A 20946-nucleotide genomic window follows, 5' to 3' on the forward strand; every position below is an offset into this window, starting at 1 on the left:
CAGAAAACACTGCCTGCAGCAGGTCTACCAACTTCCTATGTAATGGAGTACACAGGAGATATCGAAATACAATGTTAGAGTGAATGTTATTTCCCATCCCCACCACTTTCCATTTCTTTTTCTTTACCGCTATCTTGACCTGACTCAGAGGCACGTGACGGTTTCACAATTACCTTCAATTATCCTCACTTCTGGCTCACCAATTACATCCATTATTGATTTTAGAGCCCCCAGGCTGCAAGGCTTATCTGTGGCCTGCCACTATCCAAGGAAACGAAAGCAGAATGGAAGCACATAATAACCGCTTGCTTCATTTTCACTCAGTCTAAGTCACATCACATCTACCATACTAAAATTCTATGACAATCAAGTGTCCTTCAACCCCAAAATAAACTCCAAGTGGAGGGAAATGCGACACACAAAAAAAGGCTGCACCTCAAAAAAGTTCAGAACTTGCGACAAAAACTCTAGAAATCTCAGTTGATTCGTCAGCCTAATTGTTTAAGTAACAATGTAAATACTGCCTATGTTTTGCAAAATGGTTTGTCCATCATGTAGGTGACAGAGTGACAGCACAGCATCCTGTCTTTTCAAGTAGAAAGCAATGACAGGCAGGGACCGGAATAGCAAACAAGATGCGTAGAAGGAAGGAAGGTCAGTTACAAGGTACAGCCGCTGGAAAGACTGTAATCACACTCTGCAGCGCTCTCCTGCCACAATTTTGAATATGATCCTTGCTGACATTTACTGAGACACAAACATAAGCGGCTGTCATCACATGCCGAAGTGAACCATCCATCATCCTGAACACATGCCATGGGTATCTGTGGCGTGGTGCGGCACCATTGCCCCACTGCCACCTTTTATTAGGCAAACTTGCATGAATGAAGCCAAAATACGTTGTTTGCAGTGCAATGCCGCCCTCTTGAGGGTTGGAGATGAAGCATAATGTACAGGAAAAATATATAGATCTAAACAAATATATAGATCTAAACAAATATATAGATCTAAACAAATATATAGATCTACCTTTATTGCATTTCTGGTCCAGTTCTTCGAGAGCCGGAAGTCGCACATACGATACACTCCAAACCTGTTTAGAGAGTAGGGTTCATAATGTTAGTGTAACATCATTATTTCTCTACATTTATTTACATGCATGTGACTTGTGGCATCTCGAGTAACTATTGGTATGAAAGTTGTTTTTCCCAATGCTTTGGAATCATTTTTACAGGGTGAACGAATTTGAATTCAAAGTGTATTTAATGTAATCCACACTGTCTTAAAATCGTGCATAGAAGCTCCAATACATATATTTAATACCATTCAAGTATTCCTTTGCAACTTCTATAATTGTTAAAGTATTTGATCTGGCTCAGTCACAACTGGCAACAACTGATTTAATCATGGTAATCAGGTATCAGGAGATAACACTGCTTGTGTAAAAACAATTGGTTTGCACGTGTCCAGCCCGCAGTTCATCAAGGATGAATCAATCCTGAGAAACCCTTTGTCCTTTTTAAACCTGGTATTCAAGAGTTCCTCACATGATACGCACAAACTTCAATAGGTGCCAAAAAGGCCTATCTGAAAGTTATCGCTTTATTCTGTAACTTGATTGTCACAACAAATTTTCTAAACTTACAGTGTACCACTTAATTTTTAAGATTGATTATAATAACAAATTTTTAAAAATACTAAATTGAAAAGCGCAGAAATGGCTTGAGCGATTTGTTTGGAAACTAACCTGGATGGCACAGGCGTTACTAATTTTCCCTTTTTTTTTAATCACTTCTTTGTTTACTCTTCCAGTTTGTTTGATGTTTATTATACTACCTATTTTATTCGTCAATTATCGAGTAGTTTAATTTTTTGACTTACTTTTCAGTCAGTATAATATTCAGCGACCTGTCCTGCGGGAGCTCAATCGCGAGTTGGGAAAAGGGGCGTGGCTTCCCAACTCTTCATGTGACCTTCACTGGCTGTAGGAAATAAAAATTCAAAGTCAAGGCGCATAGCTACACACACACTGAGTGTGATCGTTCAAATAGCTAGTTCAAATTGTATGTACATTTTGGGGCTTATAAACTATTTTTGTCGCTCTCAAATGTCTCGCTTGTGTTTCCTCAACGGATTTTGTTTTGCAAAAAATCGTAAAATTATAAATACCGCCCAGGTAAATCCTCCAGTTAGCCTAACCCCGAAGCTCAGCAAAAATAAGTATGTTTATTAAGAACAGCGTGTTTTTAAATGACTTAGACTAAGAATACATTTAAAATGATAATTGGTAATAAATAAATAAATAAATAAATGTAACCTCAAGCTTGAGACTGACATTCAGAGTTGGGCAAAATGTTTTTGGACAAAAAAGGTGGCATATGCATAAATAAATAAACAAACAAATATTTCAGCTCACTGAAGCTTACTGTCCCCCTTTTCAATTTTATATCAATCAGTTAATTAGTGAGACTGCTTTTGCAGAGCACAGAAATGGGAATAGGTACATTTACTACATTTACTTGAGCAACTTTTTGGGGGGTAAAAAATTGCTTTAAGAAGAAGTTTTACTACACGCTTGTGTTTATTTTGTTTGAGTAAAATCATTATTAAATAATACTCCCTCTCAGTCATTTGGAGGCCAAGTAAATATACAATAAACATTGTTGTCACTAGAAGCTCTTCTCCCTGTTCCAATATATAATCAACAGCCGCTATAAGAATTAGTTTAGAAAGTCTTACACGGAAAAAATAAATGCTAGACTTTGTTGTTTTTGTTGACAAGTTATGAGTTTTTACCTTTTAAATTCTAGTCACACAATGTCAAAATACATAATTAATACTTTTGTCTGCCAGACTACATTATGTTCAAATGATAAATTGTATGATGTGATCAAAATCTACTCGAGTAATTTATTGCATGACTACTTTTTACTTTTACTTGATTTGAAAGATGTTGAATTGATATTTACTTGATTACAGTTATTGGCTCCTCTGCCTCTGCATGCATGCACACAACCATTAACAAATACAGAAAATGATAGCTGATTAAACATGTTTACCACTGTTACTTTGAAAAAAAGGAAAATTCTAGTTATAAAGAAACTTCATGTAGGTCTAAGCTCCAACACTGATTTGTTTTTTAGTGTCATTTTTTCCTTTCTCATACATAAACAGAGCATATCATCTTGTTTCTCATTAGGAATAAACAGCAATGTTTCATTTTTCCAGCGTGTTTTCGACTCATCGTCTGTAAACCAACGTGACTGCAGAAGCTAAGGGGGTGGTACTTGAACGCACCACCGGATGAGTATTGTTTTTCAGCGCTGGCTCCTCTCCGTCCTCCATCAAAGCCCGGCTCCATCTCCGCTGTACGGCGCAGGCCCGAAGTAGCGCAGCCGCTCTGAGGTTAGTGCCCTACCGCGCAATCTCCATTTATTTCAGCCCCGGCGCAGCCGCATCATCAAACCCGGCAGCGCAGGGGGCGAGAGCTGATGCTTGTTTAGATGTCGACTCGGAGTGCGACTCTTTAGCGTTTAAAGCTGTTTTTTTTTTTTTTTTTTTTTTGGGAGGGAAAGATATTGTTGGCGCGTTTCGACAAGCAGCTCATACAGAGAGTAGCAGCGCTGGATGAGCTCTAGGCCGCTCGGCCTGTTTTTAGCGTTATGTTTTGTTTCATATTGCGCGGGTTTCATGCTAGCTGCTGCTTTACTGTTGATCGCCTCACAGCCTCCACAGACGTCGTTATTGTTCACATCATATTTTAAAGCTGGATTTCTGATATGTGTTCGTAATAGTGCTGATATCATTCAGATAATCGACTGTACACAGCTAAATGGTTAGCCGGTAGGCTAAGTAGCCGAATGTAGGACATAGCCAGCTTAGCTTCCTACAGGACTCATTGATAACAAACAGACTAAAACAAATGTCCTCCGATGCCTGTTTATGTTAGCATGAGCCTCGTTACAGACTTTATGAATTATTACACGTGTATATTGATTTGCTATGGATCTACTGCAAACAAGCTCATCAGCAATGAATTAGATGTTTAGCAGTGTTTCATTTCTATGATCTCTGGATATAAAGTGATCAATTGAAAAATGAGCAAATTTAATGTAATATTTTTATTGGTACTTTTGTAACTCACTTTTTAAATTCTGCAATCTCAGTTTCAAATAATGTATGCTGAAATAAAGTGTGTAAAATTCATGTATGCATGTATGTGTTTGATATGTTTGTTTTTCTTGTTAATGTGACTGTTTCCTCTTAGGCTATAATAACCAAATAGTCTCTACATGCACACACCCAGTTAGCCAATGTTAACAAAAAAATTAATACATTCATTACAACTGCAAAATGTATTTAAAAAATACTTTTATGTGCCTAGTGTGCAGGTAATTATGCATTTTTGCTGGTAACACAAGTATAACAATGTAATACTAACTAACTAATTAGCCTATATGCTAAATCTTCAGCAAGCATAACCTCAGTAAGCACAAGTGTTGGTGCTTCAGTACTTCTAGCACAAATTCTTTGTTGTTTTTTTTTTTCAACCATTAGCAAACATCAGAATTTATCTTTGTTAAAAGTGAAGTAGGATGTTAAGTAGCCTTTCAGCCAGCACACCAGCAGTGCACAGCTAAGAGATCAGTATGGCGCAATTGTTATCTCCTGATTAGGACTGTAGATCATAGAAATATTAATGGCGTGTAACTTACGTGGTTTTGAAACTTGCTCATTTCTGCTGCTTAAAAAGTTGACTGATTTTCTGTCCTTACCATAAAGGCAAGACATCAGCCAAACAAATCGATTCACATCCTCTTCAAAACTGTCTAAATTCTATTGATTAGAATATGTAATTCTAGTTACATTTACAATTTATTTATTTATAAATTAAGTAAAATGAACTTGCTGGTTCATCAACAGCAGTAGTCAAAGAGGAACAGCTTTATTCCAGCTGCTGAGGAGGTTAAGTTGGTAACTGACTCTATAACCCTCGCGCATCACCATGATACCCAACTCAGGAGATTGGATCAGCCTCTTTTTCTGACCTCCTTGACTTAGACCTGACGTTTCTAAAATCCAATTATGCTTTGTTGTAAATAATTTTATTTTAACTCCTTGGCTGAATGTTTATGGCAGCTGTCCTCCTGGAAGATGAACCCCCACCCAATATCACTGATTTTGCATGAATCAGTTCATGTTTCCAGACCTGACAAAAGAAATGTCTTTTGAAACAAAGTATGCATTGGTAAAATGGCCTCGTGATGCAAAATCACGTCCTCTTGTATTTTCTCCAGCAGTTCTGTCGATCTAGCTGTGAAAGCTTTGGCAGCTGATAATGGACGAACACGCAATGAACACGACAGAACACATGACCACCATCGAGGCGAGCGCCGTCAGCCAACAGGTTCGCGTCACTGTTCAAATTTTACAAATTACAAAAATTAAATATTTTTGTTTCTTTAGATATTACCTAATAAAATATGTTTTCTGTTGATATGTACTAATGATATATGTCCTGTAGGTACACGTGACCACCTTCACAGAAGCTTCGATGATGAGCGCAGAGGAAGACTCAACATCCTCTCCAGACGATGACCCCTACGATGACACGGACATCCTCAATTCAGCTGGCACTGATGAGGTCACTGCTCACCTGGCTGCTGCAGGTGGGAACAATATTTACCTGCTAGAGAGAAAACCAGGCTTTATTCTGGGAAGTTTTATGTGCCGTCTCTCAGGTGGTGGTCATAATTCAAATATTTAGAAAGTGTATTTCACTTGGTTTGACAGCAGGTGGTGCCATTGTTCTTAACAGGATTCAAACGCATTCTGTCCTGTCCTGTGGCTGGATTTCGCAGCTCCCAGAAAAATCTGACCTGTATATTCCAGATAAACTTCCTTATTATGCTTTTAAAACTACTGAAAAGTTTATACTTCTCAGTCATTTTAAATGACACATTTGAATCTGGAGAAATATAGAAAATATTACGCAGTTCTTCTGTTGTAATAACAAGTTGTTTCAAAAGCAGATAGCAGATGAAAAAAAAAACCTTTTTGTTTTTGTAGAATTTTAACTAATTTGTTGTTTGCGTCTCAGGTCCAGTAGGCATGGCTGCGGCTGCTGCTGTAGCAACCGGCAAAAAACGAAAAAGACCTCACATCTTTGAGTCAAACCCTTCCATCCGTAAAAGGCAGCAAACTCGTCTGCTCAGGTGAGTTACTCCAACAGATCTCCAAAATTGTAACTTCAGACATTTGAGCTCGCGTCCATGATGCTTTTGATTCGACAAATGGAGTAAAACATGATGTACGTTTATAGGAAACTCCGGGCCACACTGGACGAATACACCACCAGAGTGGGCCAGCAGGCCATAGTGCTGTGTGTCTCCCCCTCCAAACCAAACCCGGTGTTTAAAGTTTTTGGTGCGGCTCCTCTGGAGAACGTGGTGAGTGGATCCACGCAGTTAGAATCTGCTCTAGTCAAATTCAGAGTGCAGTAACTGGAGTCTTGAAGTGTGCCATCTTGTTACGTACAGTGCACTTTGCGGAAATGTTTGGGAAATAAATGGCACTGAGCCTTACAAGGAATACTTGTATGTGATCCAACAAAAGTTTTGCAAAGTCTTAGATTACATTTGTGAAATCATGCAAAAAAATATTCTAGCTTCATGCTCCCAAATGCATTTTTTTTGTGAGATCCCAAAAATCTTTAACAAGATTTTGTGTTAAATTTGTAAGATCCCACTAAAGTTTGTGAAGTGACTTTTGTGAAATCTTGCAAAGATTTTGAAAGTCGTCCAGTTTTATTTTCCCAGAATTTTGCATAGAACTTGTTTTGATTTCGAAACATTTCCAAAATTTCTCAAAATAGAACCTTGGATGATTGAAGAGCTTTGCAGGATGTTGCCAAATAAACACTGCAGTCCTGGAACTTGGGATTTTGCAAAGCTTAAAAGCACTTTTTTATTTAAGCAAAATGTAAATCATAAAAGCAAGTCAGTTTTCTTTACATAATCCACTGTCCTCTGTCTCACATCAGTTCTTCTTTTTTTTCAAGGTGCAAAGTTGAAAAATATCTAAAGAAATCTGAATTTCTCCAGAATAATTGCATAATCAGACCAGAGTCCATCAAAGCTCTGTTTTCAGCATTACAAGTGCTCTTGGAGCTTTTGTTTTTTTAATATAATTCTAATCCAAATATTCTCTGCATAATTCACCGTGTCATGATGTCTGCTGGTCTCCAGGTAAGGAAGTACAAAAGCATGATGTTGGAGGACCTGGAAAACGCGCTAGCTGAGCACGCACCTGCAGGTGGAGACCTGGCATCAGAACTGCCGCCGCTCACCATCGACGGCATCCCAGTCTCTGTGGATAAGATGACACAGGTGAGACGTCAGCAGACTTCTGTCTCATTAAATTAAGGAACAGCTGGTAGCTTTGCAGTAAATGACACGATTCAGCATAAAATTGATGTTCCCAGCAGAGGGCGCCCTCTGACAAACCAGAGTGGCGAAGAAATGATTTTATGCATTAGTATTTCCTTTGGATTTTTATACAGCAGGAAGTAGTGCATCACTGCGACAAAGAGATGAAATGTTCTAAATATTTTACAAGTAAAATAAATGAAAAGTGTTGCATGCATTTATATTAAGCTCCCTTTAACAAAATCCCAATTCTTTACAGCAAAACCATTTAAATATGTGTAAATATACACGTTTAGTTTTCCTTCCCTTTTCCCCTGTCAACTGTGACACTAATTTATAATTGAACGTTGAATCAGCCAAAGCGGAGCAGAATCTCCCATCTTCCAGAAAGTGAGAGGAAGGACGTGCGGCACTGTCTGCTGCTGGCAGGTCCTCTGTTCACCCGAGGGAGTCCGGCTTGTTTACGCTGCCATCCCCGTGCTGCTGACGCACTCTGTGGATCATCGTCAGAGTAGGGCACGCTGGCGGCCCTCAGAGACGGTCCAGGGAGCAACGCAGCCAATCCCGGGGCCAGATAAATCCTCAGAGGCCAGGTGTTAGTCGGCGCTTGTTTTTCTGGAGGTTGTAGGAAGGGATTATTATGAGTAACCTGTTGCCTCACTCAGCATGGCAAGGCCAGGTGGAATGGTGCGGCAGCTCTTAGAGATATGTGTGGTGCCATGTGTTGGAAACGTGAGGCCTTCCTCCCCCTATCGGAAAACCTCGCAAACCGAGGGGACAGAACTCATTAAAGCGACCTGCTTCTCCTGATATATATCACAAAACAATATTCTGCGATATGCTTGACACACATAGACGCCCATCACATATAAGGAGCATCTGTAGCAGGTGATCCCAGGTCTAGCTTGAGCCTGTAATTACCCTCCAGTCTTGTTAGGTTCAGGGACCTGGCAATACAGCCGCCGTGCCGAACTCTGATTGGCCCATTGCTTTGGAGGATTAAGATTGGAAGCGGGGGGTGGGGTGGTCGGCATGAGGGCAACATGCCACTTAACAAACTAGCCACTTTAATTAAGCCATCTGGCCCCGCACACAAACATCCGCATCACCCACAGGTGGAAATGCAAGAATCCCTTTACAGTTAAGTCCCTGCCCTTGGCTAATCCAAGCTGTGTCCCACTGTTTGCTGAACCCAAGCTTCCCTCACTCCAACCACCAGATGTAGCCTCTGTTTCGTCAAAGCGGCTGTAATTAAGCGCCGCCGACCCTCCATTTTCTTCCGAGATCCATTTTGTCGTGTGTCGTCATGTGATGCCTTGCAAAGCAGTTTATTGGTGGCTGATTGTGACTTAGGAGAGCGGGGTTAATACGGAGGAGGCAGGGATTTATTTCTCTCAGAACCAAATTTAGCCTGTGATGTCAAGATAGGCAGACGCTGCAATGCCTCATTGTGCAATATAATCCCCTGGTGATGTGTGCATATTACTGGGACACTGAGGACACGGGCACTAAAACCCCACCACAGCATGCCGGTAACTGTGACTGTATGCATATTTGAAAGGCATAGATGGGACGTTAGGCATTTCAATATTAGTATATAATGGGGGGAGACCATACAAAAAGTTTATTTTAACAAAACAATAATCTTACACCAAGCATTCCTGTTTAAACTGAAACATGGATGGCAAAAAACCATCCTGAACACATTTCCAGTACCCTTAGTCTTATGCACATAGGCACCTTACATGTGACTGGTCCCTATGTGTGTAAGACTAAATATAATCGAGTTCTCCCAACGCGCATAGCTATTCATGTTTCATGTAAGATGAATACTTTGACACTTGTGAAAACTGGAGTAACCATCAATGTTTTGCTGGGCGCTGCATATAAAGCTCCCAGTCATGCTGAGAGTGCTGCACTGCCAGAGCCACACAGGAGGTTCTCCCGGTGTCAGTCTGGAGCCACAGCCATAGATCGGTCTCCTAATGAACATGTTCTCCTTTTAGCAACCCTGTTTCTATTTGCAGTTCTTCACCCTCTCAGTGTGCGTCCAATCAATACGTATCCACTGCGGCCCGCTCAAGGGCGTGTGCGTGTTACTGTGTTCCTTTTTGACCAGAAAGATTTGGCGTTTTACCTTTTCCTCGTGTTTTCGTTCCAGGCTCAACTGCGAGCCTTCATTCCAGAGATGCTCAAGTACTCGACAGGTCGAGGGAAGCCTGGCTGGGGGAAGGAGAGCTGCAAGCCCGTGTGGTGGCCTGACGACATCCCCTGGGCAAACGTTCGCAGCGACGTCCGCACCGAGGAGCAGAAACAAAGGGTACGAAGCATTCCCATGCAGTTATTTGACTGAAAATCCTTCAGGGGTTCCTATGAAGTTGGGAAAAGTTTTGGGAATTTCACAAGTTTGAGGGGGAGGAAATATTTTAAAACCTTTTACCTATTGGTTTGTCTAAGTCGTTCACCTTCTTCTGTCTGCCTGTACATCCTTAAAAGGCCTTTAAGATGTCTCATCAAGATGTTGGTTGAGGCTTCTGGTAACTAGCTGCAGCAAAAAAAAAAAAAAAAAAATTTAATCTTGACACTATGGGGGTTAAGGCTGTACAGCTAAAAGTAACAGACTGCCAGAAATTTCACCACTTTTGTTATTCTTGATTGCAATACAGGAGCTTTCAAACAACTTGTATATTTCTAGTGGTATTTTCCTTAAGTTTTGATCAAGGTGTCATTAAAACACTCTTAAGGTCAACTATATTAATCTATCCAAGAAAATATCAATTGTCAATTCCTCTATTTTCCCAACCATCCATCTTTCCACCTTTGTCATCCTTTGTATATTTGAACTTTGTAAATTTGCATTAGGAGAAGTATGGAAAAATCATGTTTCTGTATCCCGACTCCATCCGTCCCGCTCCGCTAACCATTCTTCGCGCGTTCCTCAGGTGTCGTGGACGCAGGCGTTGCGGACCATAGTGAAGAACTGCTACAAGCAGCACGGCCGCGAGGATCTGCTGTACGCGTTCGAGGACCAGCAGGTGACGACCGCGAGCGCCGCCCAGCACCACCTGACTGCGGCTCAGAGCATCGCTCACCTCGTGCCCTCACAGACCGTCGTACAGACAGTCAACAATCCCGACGGAACCGTCTCGCTCATCCAGGTGTGTGCGCTGCTCTGCTTCTGTCAAGAGTTTTGAATGGCTAGATGTTTCTCAAGATGGCTGAGGGAAGTTTTGACTGATATGTATTATTTCTTTATCTAGGTCGGCACGGGACACACGGTTGCGACTCTGGCAGATGCATCAGAACTTCCCGGCGTCACGGTGGCGCAGGTCAACTACTCGACTGTTACAGACGGGGAGGTAATGTGACTCCATATTACTTTTTGAAACATTAATTACAACGAATGTAGACGTACGCAATTATAGAGGGAGTGGAGGTAAAGGTAGAACACAGCTGCCTTTTTTTGTTCTGAAACTACATTGTCCCAAGGTGGAACAGAACTGGGCCACACTTCAGGGTGGAGAGATGACAATCCAAACAACTCAAGCGTCAGAGGCCACGCAGGCCGTAGCATCGCTGGCTGAAGCCGCAGTCGCTGCCAGTCAAGAGATCCAGCCTGGAGCCACCGTAACCATGGCTCTCAACAGGTCAGTCAACAGGGGTGGGGTCATGTAATGTCCAAAGGAAGTGGGCGTCGACTGAAACTTCTTATGATAACTACAAGGAACATTTATCTGAAGTCCTGTTAATATAATGCATAGGTTATTTCATTTAGAAATCACATTGTATCTGACATTTAGTTTGATTTTAATACACATAAAAAAACAAAACAAATACTGACAAAATCTTCCGTAGTCTTTACATCCTCTCAGATTGTCATACTAGAAGAAAACAGATGGCACTGTCATATCACATCATACAAGCCCTGGGCAATGCAGTGTTTCCCAAACTCTCTGTTCCGGTGTGGAGGATTCATAACGTTTACCTTCATGGCTCTCGTATTTGTTTACACCACTCTTAATTTTCGCTTGAATAAAACTTGCGTCTGCTTCGGCAGGTCACCGGGGTTCAATGCTGATGAGTCATCTCCCTCTCGTGCCATTTCAGCAGCTAATTGATTACCCAACAGTGAATTGTTTGTCATACAAGAACTGTTACTATTTTTAAACAGAAGCCAAAAGGACAGCGACTCAGATAAATTAGTTTTGAATAGCAGGACAAAGGATGCTATTTTTTTTGTAAGATAAAAAGTTTTGAATTTGCTGAATTCATCATTAATTGCCTGAGATGTTTGCTCGCTCTCCACTGGACACTGTCATGGCAATCCTTTTTAGACGTGCATGAGTATCTCCCATCGGGGCTTGTTACCTGCGCCCTCCTGAGTCCTGCTTCCTCTCCCCTCCCCTGCTGCTGTTTACTCGTGCTGAGCTGATCCTCTCCTCTCACCTTGGAACATTTTGTCTGTTTTCCAGCTCCAGAAGACTCTCTGTTGTTGTTTTTTTTTTTTTTTTTCATCACCAAGTACACTTGCAGCGCATCTTTCTTTCCGCTTATCTTGTGCTTCTGTCACAAATATGATTGCCAGCCATTGTAGTTGCTTCCGTAAGTTCATATCAAAGCTGCGGTGGTAATAAGCTGGCGATAATTCCACCGAGTCGATCTGGTTAATAAAACTGCTCTGGTAAAGCCGTAGCACCTGGCCTTTGGGGAGATGTGACAGATTCCCTGTAAGTCCAGACAAGTAAAGCCTCTTACCGTTCATACACTCCTGCCTCTTCACCTCACATCTCTAATAACCCGTGAGCAAGCGTGCGGGCGTGCGTGTATGTGTGTGCGTCTCAAAGCTTTTAGGCTTTCAGCCAGAAGATTCTATCTTTAGGCCGAGACTTTCCATCTACCGTTTTTTTGTTTGTTAGTTTGTTTTGCTAATGTAATAGCATTTTGAAAACATGTGCACAAATGTTTTTTGGTTGTGTTGCAGTGAGGCTGCAGCACACGCTGTAGCAACGCTGGCAGAGGCCACTCTTCAAGGAGGGGGCCAGATCGTGCTGGCAGAGACGGCAGCTGCTGTGGGGGCTCTCGCCGGGGTCCAAGACGCTACAGGTACCGCTTCGCCCTTTGTGACGTCATAAACACGACAGAAGTATCCGTGACCCTTCGTCTTTTCCACGTTAAAGTCACAGACTTGAATATAGTTTATTGGAATTTTATGTGACATACCAACAAACGCAAAGTAGCTCAGAAATGAGTATAACTTTCCTCCACCTCATATTCTTACTGTATTTTCTTTCAGTCCATCACATAAAATCCCATATTTTAGGTCAGAAAGTGTGAAGTTCAGTAAATGCTAACCAGTCAATGGCATTTCCAATTAGCCTTACTACGTGTAAGCTTCACACCAGTGACACTCACCTTAGTTGTAATCTACTCTGTGCTAATTTAACAGATGGTGTGCTTCATCTGTGTGCACCTTGTAGAAACACTTCCTTCTTTGAATGATAAGTTATTCCAGTGCTACACAAAAACTAAACGACTCCAGATCCACGAATAGATCCCTCCTGCAAAGCTTGATCCACTCCATTATCAATCCTGGGTTTAATCGCTTCACCAGCTGTCAGCAACACACACACACACAGATGTCCTCTTGCTTTTCTGTGTACAGTTTATGCACACACAGACATGGTTTCACCTGTTCATTTAGATTTTCAAAATTTCTGCTCTGGAGGGACAATTCAGACACGCCAAGATGTTTGAGCCAGCTTCACTTTCAGTGCTGAATAGGATGGAGCACTTATAGAAAATCAATCGGTTCGCATTCTTGTCTCAGCTTACTGTTCATAGCCTGCAGAGGTTAAGAAAGCCCATGAGTGAAGCGCATGCTAAAGAATCAGCGCACACATAACAAGCACAGTGCAAGAAATTACAATAACTAAATTTACAACAAAGATAAATGATGCAATTGAAGATAAGCTGAAAGAAGCTTTTTTTAAAGTTTTTTTTATGTACTGCTCATTTGAAATAAATGTCATCTTGAGATACTTTACAGGACAAGCAGGTCCATTTTATACAGTCATACAGAATTCAATTTGGTCAAATATAAGCTAATTTTCCTGCAATTCAGTCATATTGCCAGATTCACATCCAATTACATGCATTCTAATTCAACCCTAGATATTATAAAGAGCAATACCATTTGGTGAAAAGCTACATAAAGAAGCCCAGGAAAGAACAATCTGATCCCATCAGTGAAGCTGAATTATGTGATTAAAGATACAGAATTGGATGAATTACACTGGAGTTCATACAATACCCTGTTGAAAAGTTTTCAGTTTCTACTGCACAAGCAGTGTTAAAAAAAATTGTTCTACACTATTGAAAAATTTGTCAAATCAAGATATCAGTGAAAATGTACATCAACATAGTACATCTTAAAATTAAGGGTATTCATTTTTATCATTTATAAATAATGCAATATCTGCTGTTGAGGTCAGCTAATCAGGAGCTATACAGAAGTGAAGAGTAGCCACTGTTTGAAGTGTGCTGACTCAGACCGCTGGCTCGTGTCGTTCACAAACTGACATAAGCGGAGCCGGGCCTCTGTCGTGTCAAAGTGGAAATATCTGAGTGGTCTTTTGGAAGCCTTCAGTCAGTTACTGTAGTTTCTGTGGCCACCTGTTCAGCTTGGCGTTTCTCTAGCTAATCCCTCCTCTAATATCCAGAGCTATTACCAGTCCTAGCACGAGTTAGATGCTTTTAAACACTCTGAAAAGCATAAAAATATGTATGATTTAATTTTATCGAAGGAATTTCTGAGAATCTAAACTATTAATTAGAATTTGTGGATAGAGTAAAATGAATGGATGTATTTTCCCTGGTCTACGCTTACAGTTACAGGAGCGATCGCAAGCCTCTGCCATCTCCTGCGCTGATATTCAGGCCTTCTTGTGACACAGTGACAGCTTGCAGGGAGGAGCAAAGGCCCACATGTCCGCAGCAATAATCCCTACAGGCAGAGACTCAAAACACTAAAACAGCTGGGAATGGGGGAAGCGAGCCGAGGATGTCCAATTGGTACAATGCTCAAATGAAGTAACATGCAGGGTTTCTACACAATCTGAAGGAGTGTGGAATTTCATTTTCATTAGTTTCCAGGGCTGGATAAATATGGGGAAAAAAAGAGACGTTTGCATCAGTACACGCCTCCATCCATCCATTAATCCATTCTGTACATCTAAATTTATCTTCCAATCATCTATACTTCCTTTTATTCAATTGACATGTCCTTTCAGTCCTTCATTCATCAACACAGATCCATTTAATCCAGTCATTCGTTTGTCCATCACCTATATGCTCTCCTATTCATCCAAAGCGTTTTCTTCATCTTGCACCAGGAAATTTTAGCATAAAAACTGAGTAGGAACTCTGACATGTGTTGTTGATGTCTTGACAAAAAACGTCAACGTCTCTGAGAGGTAAATTTATATTTCCTTAGCTTGGTGTTGACGCCACTTCTGCTCTGCGTTCTTCCCTTTAGGATTGGTCCAGATCCCAGTCAGCATGTACCAGACTGTAGTGACCAGCCTCGCCCAGGGCAACCGGCCGGTTCAGGTAGCGATGGCCCCCGTCGCCACACGCATAGACAACACTGTCACACTGGACGGCCACGCAGTGGAGGTCGTGACCTTGGAGCAGTGACACTACGGACGGAGTAGAAAGCACTGAACAGCCATCTTGGAGACTTGTTTCTCTTATGTTTTTTTTCGAGACAACACATTGTGTACGATGTTGAATATATTTTTAAATGTACCACTGCAGGGGAAAGTAAAAATGATTATCAATGCATTGTGTTTACTATGTAAAGATAAGGCTTTTGTTGTTCAATTTCATTTATCTTCTTATTTTTTAAGCTCTGTGATGTTGAGTGTCGAGTATTTATTTCTGTAAAATTAACCCTCACTTTGAACCAAAAAAAAAAAAAAAAAAACCCGGAAGGAAAGCCACCACAATATCATTGCGACATATTTTGGGCTTGATGTGTACGTACTATGTAATGCTAGTGGATTATTTTTATTTGTTCAAAATATGGTGCCACGATCAGCAGTCACTCCCTTAGGTACCTCTCGTTCCCCGTCGCTGCTCCGCACACTCCCGTATCATTTTCTCTCATTAGAGGGGAAAACTAAATTAAATTGCCTTGTCTTGTCATGTGCTTGTTTCCGTTTTTCTTTTATCGCACCCAAACATGCGAAGATCGGCAGTCTCAGGATATTACATTATGCCGTTGTTTACTGCTGCGTTACTAAACCCGTCTTGTTTTTTTAATTATTATTATTATTTATAGTGCATGAACTTGGAGGGGCACCCCTTAGTATTTTATTTTTAACATGGATCATTTGAATCTTGATCAGTGCCCCTTCGCTCATTGCTGGAAGTCAAATTTGGATTAAATGTCACAACATTTGTAATGGAGATGAACATTTTGAGCCGCAAAATAAATTAAATGTGTCTCCAAAGTGGAAGTCTGAAACAGCTGTAACTTTTACTTTAAACTCCACCATGCTTGTGTATTAAGAGACTCCAGTGAGATGTATCTTCCTGACACAAGTTGTGTGTTAATTTATTAATATTAAATAACTAGAGTGACAATGCAGCTCTTCACAATTTGAAATATTTGGGATTTATTTAGTATTTTGTCTGTCTCTTTGGAGGGTTTTCAGCGTGAACATAAGAATCCAGACTTTTGCTCGACCACTTCAGAGCTTGTAAATGTTTTCTTTTTCATTAAAGAAAGGTGGTAGAGCGTGAAGCAGACCCAGACAAACACTCTCCCACCACATTTTTGTATGTCGTTTCTCTAAAGAGCAATTACATTTACACCCAACATAACAGGAAGCTCTTTCGATCACTAAGTAAAGGAGCTTTTAAACTGGACATTGAAGGTTTTTTTTTTTGTTTAAAGGGAAAGTAAGACTGAAATTAAGGGCAGGGCTCCTGGGAATGTCTTTGGCAGGTGGAAGAGAACACGGATATGGTTGGCTAACCTGGCCTTGCTTTGAATGAGACCTTCTGGAAGCAGCTTCTCATCTGGTCTGTTCAACAGCGCCATTCAGAGCCCAACTGGACAATGGGCCCAGTCTGAGGTTCCTAATTTTGTTCTATTAAAAAGGTGAAAAATCTTTTCTTTCTTCCTGAAGTGGTTTTCTTTCAACGAAACTGTATTTTCAAGCCTCTGATCTTGTGTCTGCATGACACACACACACATCAAATCCACAAGTGTGGCTTACGAACCGCTCTCCCAGGTGGCGAAATCAGGCTTGGGAACAGGAAGCAAAAGAGATCCACATTCACAAAGCAGTTCAGGAGTTTCTTAACCAGATTCCAGGACATCTGCTCCCAATCCTCAGAGGACGCAACACACTGCGCAGCTCTCCCAAGGGAATCTGTTGGCAAAGATGGCGATGACAAGTGATCTTTTACCATTTTCAGTGCTCTTCTCCATAATTATCCCACCAAAAGCCCTCAAATATGTAGCCTCAATTACAGAGTCTCTAATTGAAAACAATAGAAATGGCATAGCCACAGTCATTAGAGTAATGAACACAATAACTTTTAATTACAAGCTTTGGTAAACGACACTAAGGCTGAGGCTGGCAGCGCTGATGAGTTTTCTTCACGAGTCGGGAGGCTCAACCAAACACCCTCACATCAGCAGGGTCCTGAGGGCATCAATAATAGTCCACATTGTTGAAGGTCATACAAATACAGGTCACTTTTGGAGCAATAGGCCTGCCTACTTTAAAGGTGTCCTTTTCTTTAAAGTTAAATTTTTGTTCTGTTTTTTTTTTTAATTAATCATGCAATTAGTATTCAGTCTTGTAGGCAACCAGCTTCTTTACGTGTATGAAATCCCTGAAATGAAACAATAGAAGAAAAGGAAACCAAAGGTCATGTTTTATATTCTGTTTAAAACTACTATGGCTAAGAAGTTTTACTGCTTTGTGGCATGATGTAGCTTTTTAAGTGATTTGTCTGTTCAAATCTAATTTATTTGCATCTGATCCATGTGGAACAACAGTTTTGTTTTGGTTTTAAATGTTCTAAATTTTATTCTAATGTAGCCTTTAACATGTCTGGAGTATATATAAATATATTTTTCTTTGTCAGTGGAAGAAATATTTTACATTTATTTAGATTTATGATGCTAATTTAAAATAAGGCAAAAATCTAAAAGCTTTTATCCCCTTTGTTTTCTTTCTGACCAAATTTTGTTCATGTTCTGAGCTTTTGCTGCCCACTTTTTTGTATCTTATTCTCATAGCCTCTTTTTCTTATTTTCAAATTATGCCACATTTCCGTTCATTTCGAACTGGAGTGATGCACATGCCACAAAACCCAATAACCTCAATGCTCCTTTCCACTCCACCCCCCACCTTTCCCGCAGTGACAGACAGGGCCTTGATTACATCATAAGCTGCCTGAACCTCCTCTGCTTTAAAGCCTGGGATTTGCTAGCAGGGCCCTTCTGTTGCGGAGCAGAACAGAGAAAGAGAGAGAGAGAGAGAAGCATACAGGCCCTAATCTATCAGGCGTCATAGTGTGCATCCCACTCTTCCTCCAGATTAAAGCCGAACAAGATTGTTTTCAGACAGATGAAAACATCCTTTATTGCTTATTGTTCTAAACTCTCCTGTTATTTTGGATTGGAACCTTGAAAGTGCGATTCACACAAGACCAAGTGCATGTCTCCACATAGCATTTGAGTCATTTTAAGTTTGATATGCAAACTAACTCTGTAGATTAAAGGACTTATTAGCATGTTTTCCTGGGAGAACCTACCTCCCTCTCTTTTAGTCAGCAACAACCACCACAAAGTGCAATCAAATATTTTAGTAGGTGATGCAACAGCTTTGTGTTTTGCACAAACACAAAGAAATAAATTTTTTTAAGGAGAAAATTCAATAAATACATGATTGATATCCAGGGGTCATATGGATTTTGCAACTAAGAGCTACTTCCTGGATACCGTGTACCAGTGGAACAAGTCAGAGTGGGGCCTTGGGGGCGGGGCTAATGACTCGTAAAACCGAGCACGCAGAGGCACGCGGCGCATGCGCAGCGTGTCGCAGCACCTCTGGATGCTTGTAATTCGGCTCGGATCGCGCGCGCCGCTATTCACACAAACTGGGCGATCTGGAAAATGCTGGCAGAGGTTAACTATAAACTGTCTTGGCTCAAAAACGCTCAACCCGAACTGTCAAAGCGACGATAACTCAGCCTTCAGTCCCTGACGTCACCGCTGTAGCACCGACAGAGAGAAAAGAGGATGTTAGCTTGATGTTAGCTCGGCGGCTAGGCTGATACAGTTTCCAGTCAGTCTACAGTTAACTCTCACTTTGTGAATAATCGCTGGTTCATCTTCAAGACAGGAACAAAATATTCGTCTAGTTTTTCCTCGTCGCTCCATGGAGCTTCACTCATGTTAGCTTAGTATGTAGAAATGCTCTAGCTAGCTCGTTTGCCATCTGTTGCCAAGTGACCGATGATGACGTTTGGTGGACGGCGGGTGACAAGCTTTACCCAGAATACACTTGGAGACAATAAGGACTAAATTTGTGTGTCATAAAGTTAAATTAAATGAAGCCAGTCATGAAGCACAACATTTTATTCAATATTTTACACCCACTATGTCACTAAAATCAGTCAGTCTGGTAAAGTTTTTAGCAAGCATGAGTCAACAATGACTGGGGCAGCCTACCATTTACTCTACAACAGGAGAAGGCCCAACTTTACCAGTTCTCTCCAGATGTGATAGAGGCTTGGATCCCTGAAGGGATATTCTGCCTCCTGTAGGGGCTCTGGCCCTGTAGACCTGTAGACAGGGTGTTGTTTTGAACACCCTGTTGGTGACCCCTGACCTAGACAGAAAAGCTTTGGTTCTCCATCATGAAAGCAATATATTTAGCAGTGAAAGATCCATCCGAAGAGGGGAGGCACTGCCAATGATCTTCTTAGCGGTTGGATGAAGCTTCAGCCATGACTTCAGTGGCACAGCACCACAGGGGGTCAGGGGGCGCACTGCAGGGTGAGCAGGGAGGGGCTGGGTCATTCTTTTTGTCCAGAGTTCTGCAAGCAGACTCTGTAGCCGGGCTTTAATCTCCACTAATCATTGCTTAATACGTGTGCATCCCAGGCCCTCCACCTCTGCACGCATGCACATATATTCCACACATATGGATGACATGCTTCTGGCCTGAGCCCCTACTTGCTCAAACAAGACTTAATCACTTTAAAAAAAAAAAATCACTGCTTTGGAACCAAATGAACGCATATTTCTAGTTGTCCCTTATCAAATTGCCTGTGAACTTCCTAAGATTTTGAAATGACTTAATAACTTTATGTACGAAGTCTTTAATCGGAAGTGTTTGCAACCTAAACTGGAAACACTTTTGAGCTCTTGAAATGGTATAACATCTAGAAAACTATGTATAAATGTTTATGGACTTTCTCGGATTAAAGAAATGTCTTAGAGCAATTAAGAAACGCATATTCAGTTCATATTGTGATATAGTTTTTTCATACTTCCCACAATCCACCTCTGACTGGTTGAACCCTTCAAGCTCTAATCAAGCTCTTCATGATGACTCCTCTTCCAGAAGTATTCACTGATAAAAGCAGTGCTTAGACCGAGATTCAGTAAGAAAGATCTACAAAACCCACCAGGAGGGTTTGCCTAACCAAGTCATTGCTATAATTAATGACTATTAATGACCAGCAATTATTTGTCAATATTTTGTAGAAATCAGTTGTCACTTTGAATTAAAACCTCACTTATTTTAAACTTATTTTTTATCAGCAAAGCTACATTTTGTTGATCATGACTGATTTGTAAATGCAATAGAAGGGTCAAACATCCAAAGGAGTGAATAGTTTTACACGCATTGTGCATCAACATGCGAGCTAAGGAATAAGGTTGAATTGCAACTGTACAGCCTAAGTGGAAAAAGTTTGCTTTTGAGATCGACTGACAGACGGACCTGATTGATCCGCGAACCTCAAGCTAAGATAGCTTAATCACACTACAAAGTGGAAAGACACGCTTAAAGATCCTGTCTTTCAAACCACGTCTCCATAAAATGGAAAATGTTCAACGACCTGCGGAAAGGCAATGAAAATAATGGGATAAAATGCAGACATGCCTGCTGATGAAGCATCTTCCGCCTTAAATGCAGCCTAATAGCGGCCGACTCACACCTCCGTCCAACTCGGGTCCAGACACTGCGTAAGGACGAAGATAATCTTATTTCACTAATGCTCTGTAGCCTGCTTTAGAACACAGGAGAAGCACTGTCTCAGCTCGACTCTACCCACCCAGGAAACTGCGAGTGAGTCAGACTGAGGGAGAAAGGGGCCAGAGAGTTGCTGAAGGTGGTGGTTGGGAGGCGGGGTGGTCTGTGGGGATAGAGGGTGCACTCAAAAATGCAGTGTAACCTGATCTGTTCGGCCCATCTGGAGAAGGCCT

The 20946-nt window shown here is 41.2% G+C and overlaps 1 protein-coding gene and 1 long non-coding RNA gene across 4 annotated transcripts; one reads left to right on the top strand and one right to left on the bottom strand.

Annotated features, from left to right (window-relative positions):
• The first annotated feature begins 3327 nt into the window (after positions 1–3327).
• nrf1 (nuclear respiratory factor 1) lies at positions 3328–16603 on the top strand. Of its 3 annotated transcripts, none has more exons than XM_055054869.1 (12): positions 3328–3405; positions 5298–5407; positions 5525–5669; positions 6101–6215; positions 6323–6449; positions 7248–7388; positions 9589–9747; positions 10370–10585; positions 10688–10786; positions 10917–11074; positions 12409–12530; positions 14962–16603. In XM_055054869.1, exons 2-12 carry the CDS (start codon positions 5339–5341, stop codon positions 15120–15122), a joined length of 1512 nt encoding a protein of 503 aa, XP_054910844.1. In that variant the 5' UTR covers positions 3328–3405; positions 5298–5338; the 3' UTR covers positions 15123–16603. The 3 variants fall into 3 exon arrangements, with proteins under 3 accessions (XP_054910844.1, XP_054910845.1, XP_054910846.1); XM_055054870.1 differs by having other exon boundaries at positions 3330–3405; positions 5301–5407; XM_055054871.1 differs by lacking the exon at positions 3328–3405 and having other exon boundaries at positions 3432–5407; positions 10926–11074.
• On the bottom strand, positions 9712–19190 carry LOC129375635 (uncharacterized). Its single transcript, XR_008607655.1, has 4 exons — positions 18820–19190; positions 16716–16867; positions 9868–9972; positions 9712–9797 (listed from the first exon to the last, which is right to left on the bottom strand). It is a non-coding gene; the product is annotated as an uncharacterized LOC129375635 (long non-coding RNA).
• Positions 19191–20946: the final 1756 nt, after the last annotated feature.

This window comes from Poeciliopsis prolifica, unplaced genomic scaffold (assembly GCF_027474105.1).
Source record: "Poeciliopsis prolifica strain line A6 unplaced genomic scaffold, Auburn_PproV2 SCAFFOLD040, whole genome shotgun sequence".
NCBI classification, from domain to species: domain Eukaryota; kingdom Metazoa; phylum Chordata; class Actinopteri; order Cyprinodontiformes; family Poeciliidae; genus Poeciliopsis; species Poeciliopsis prolifica.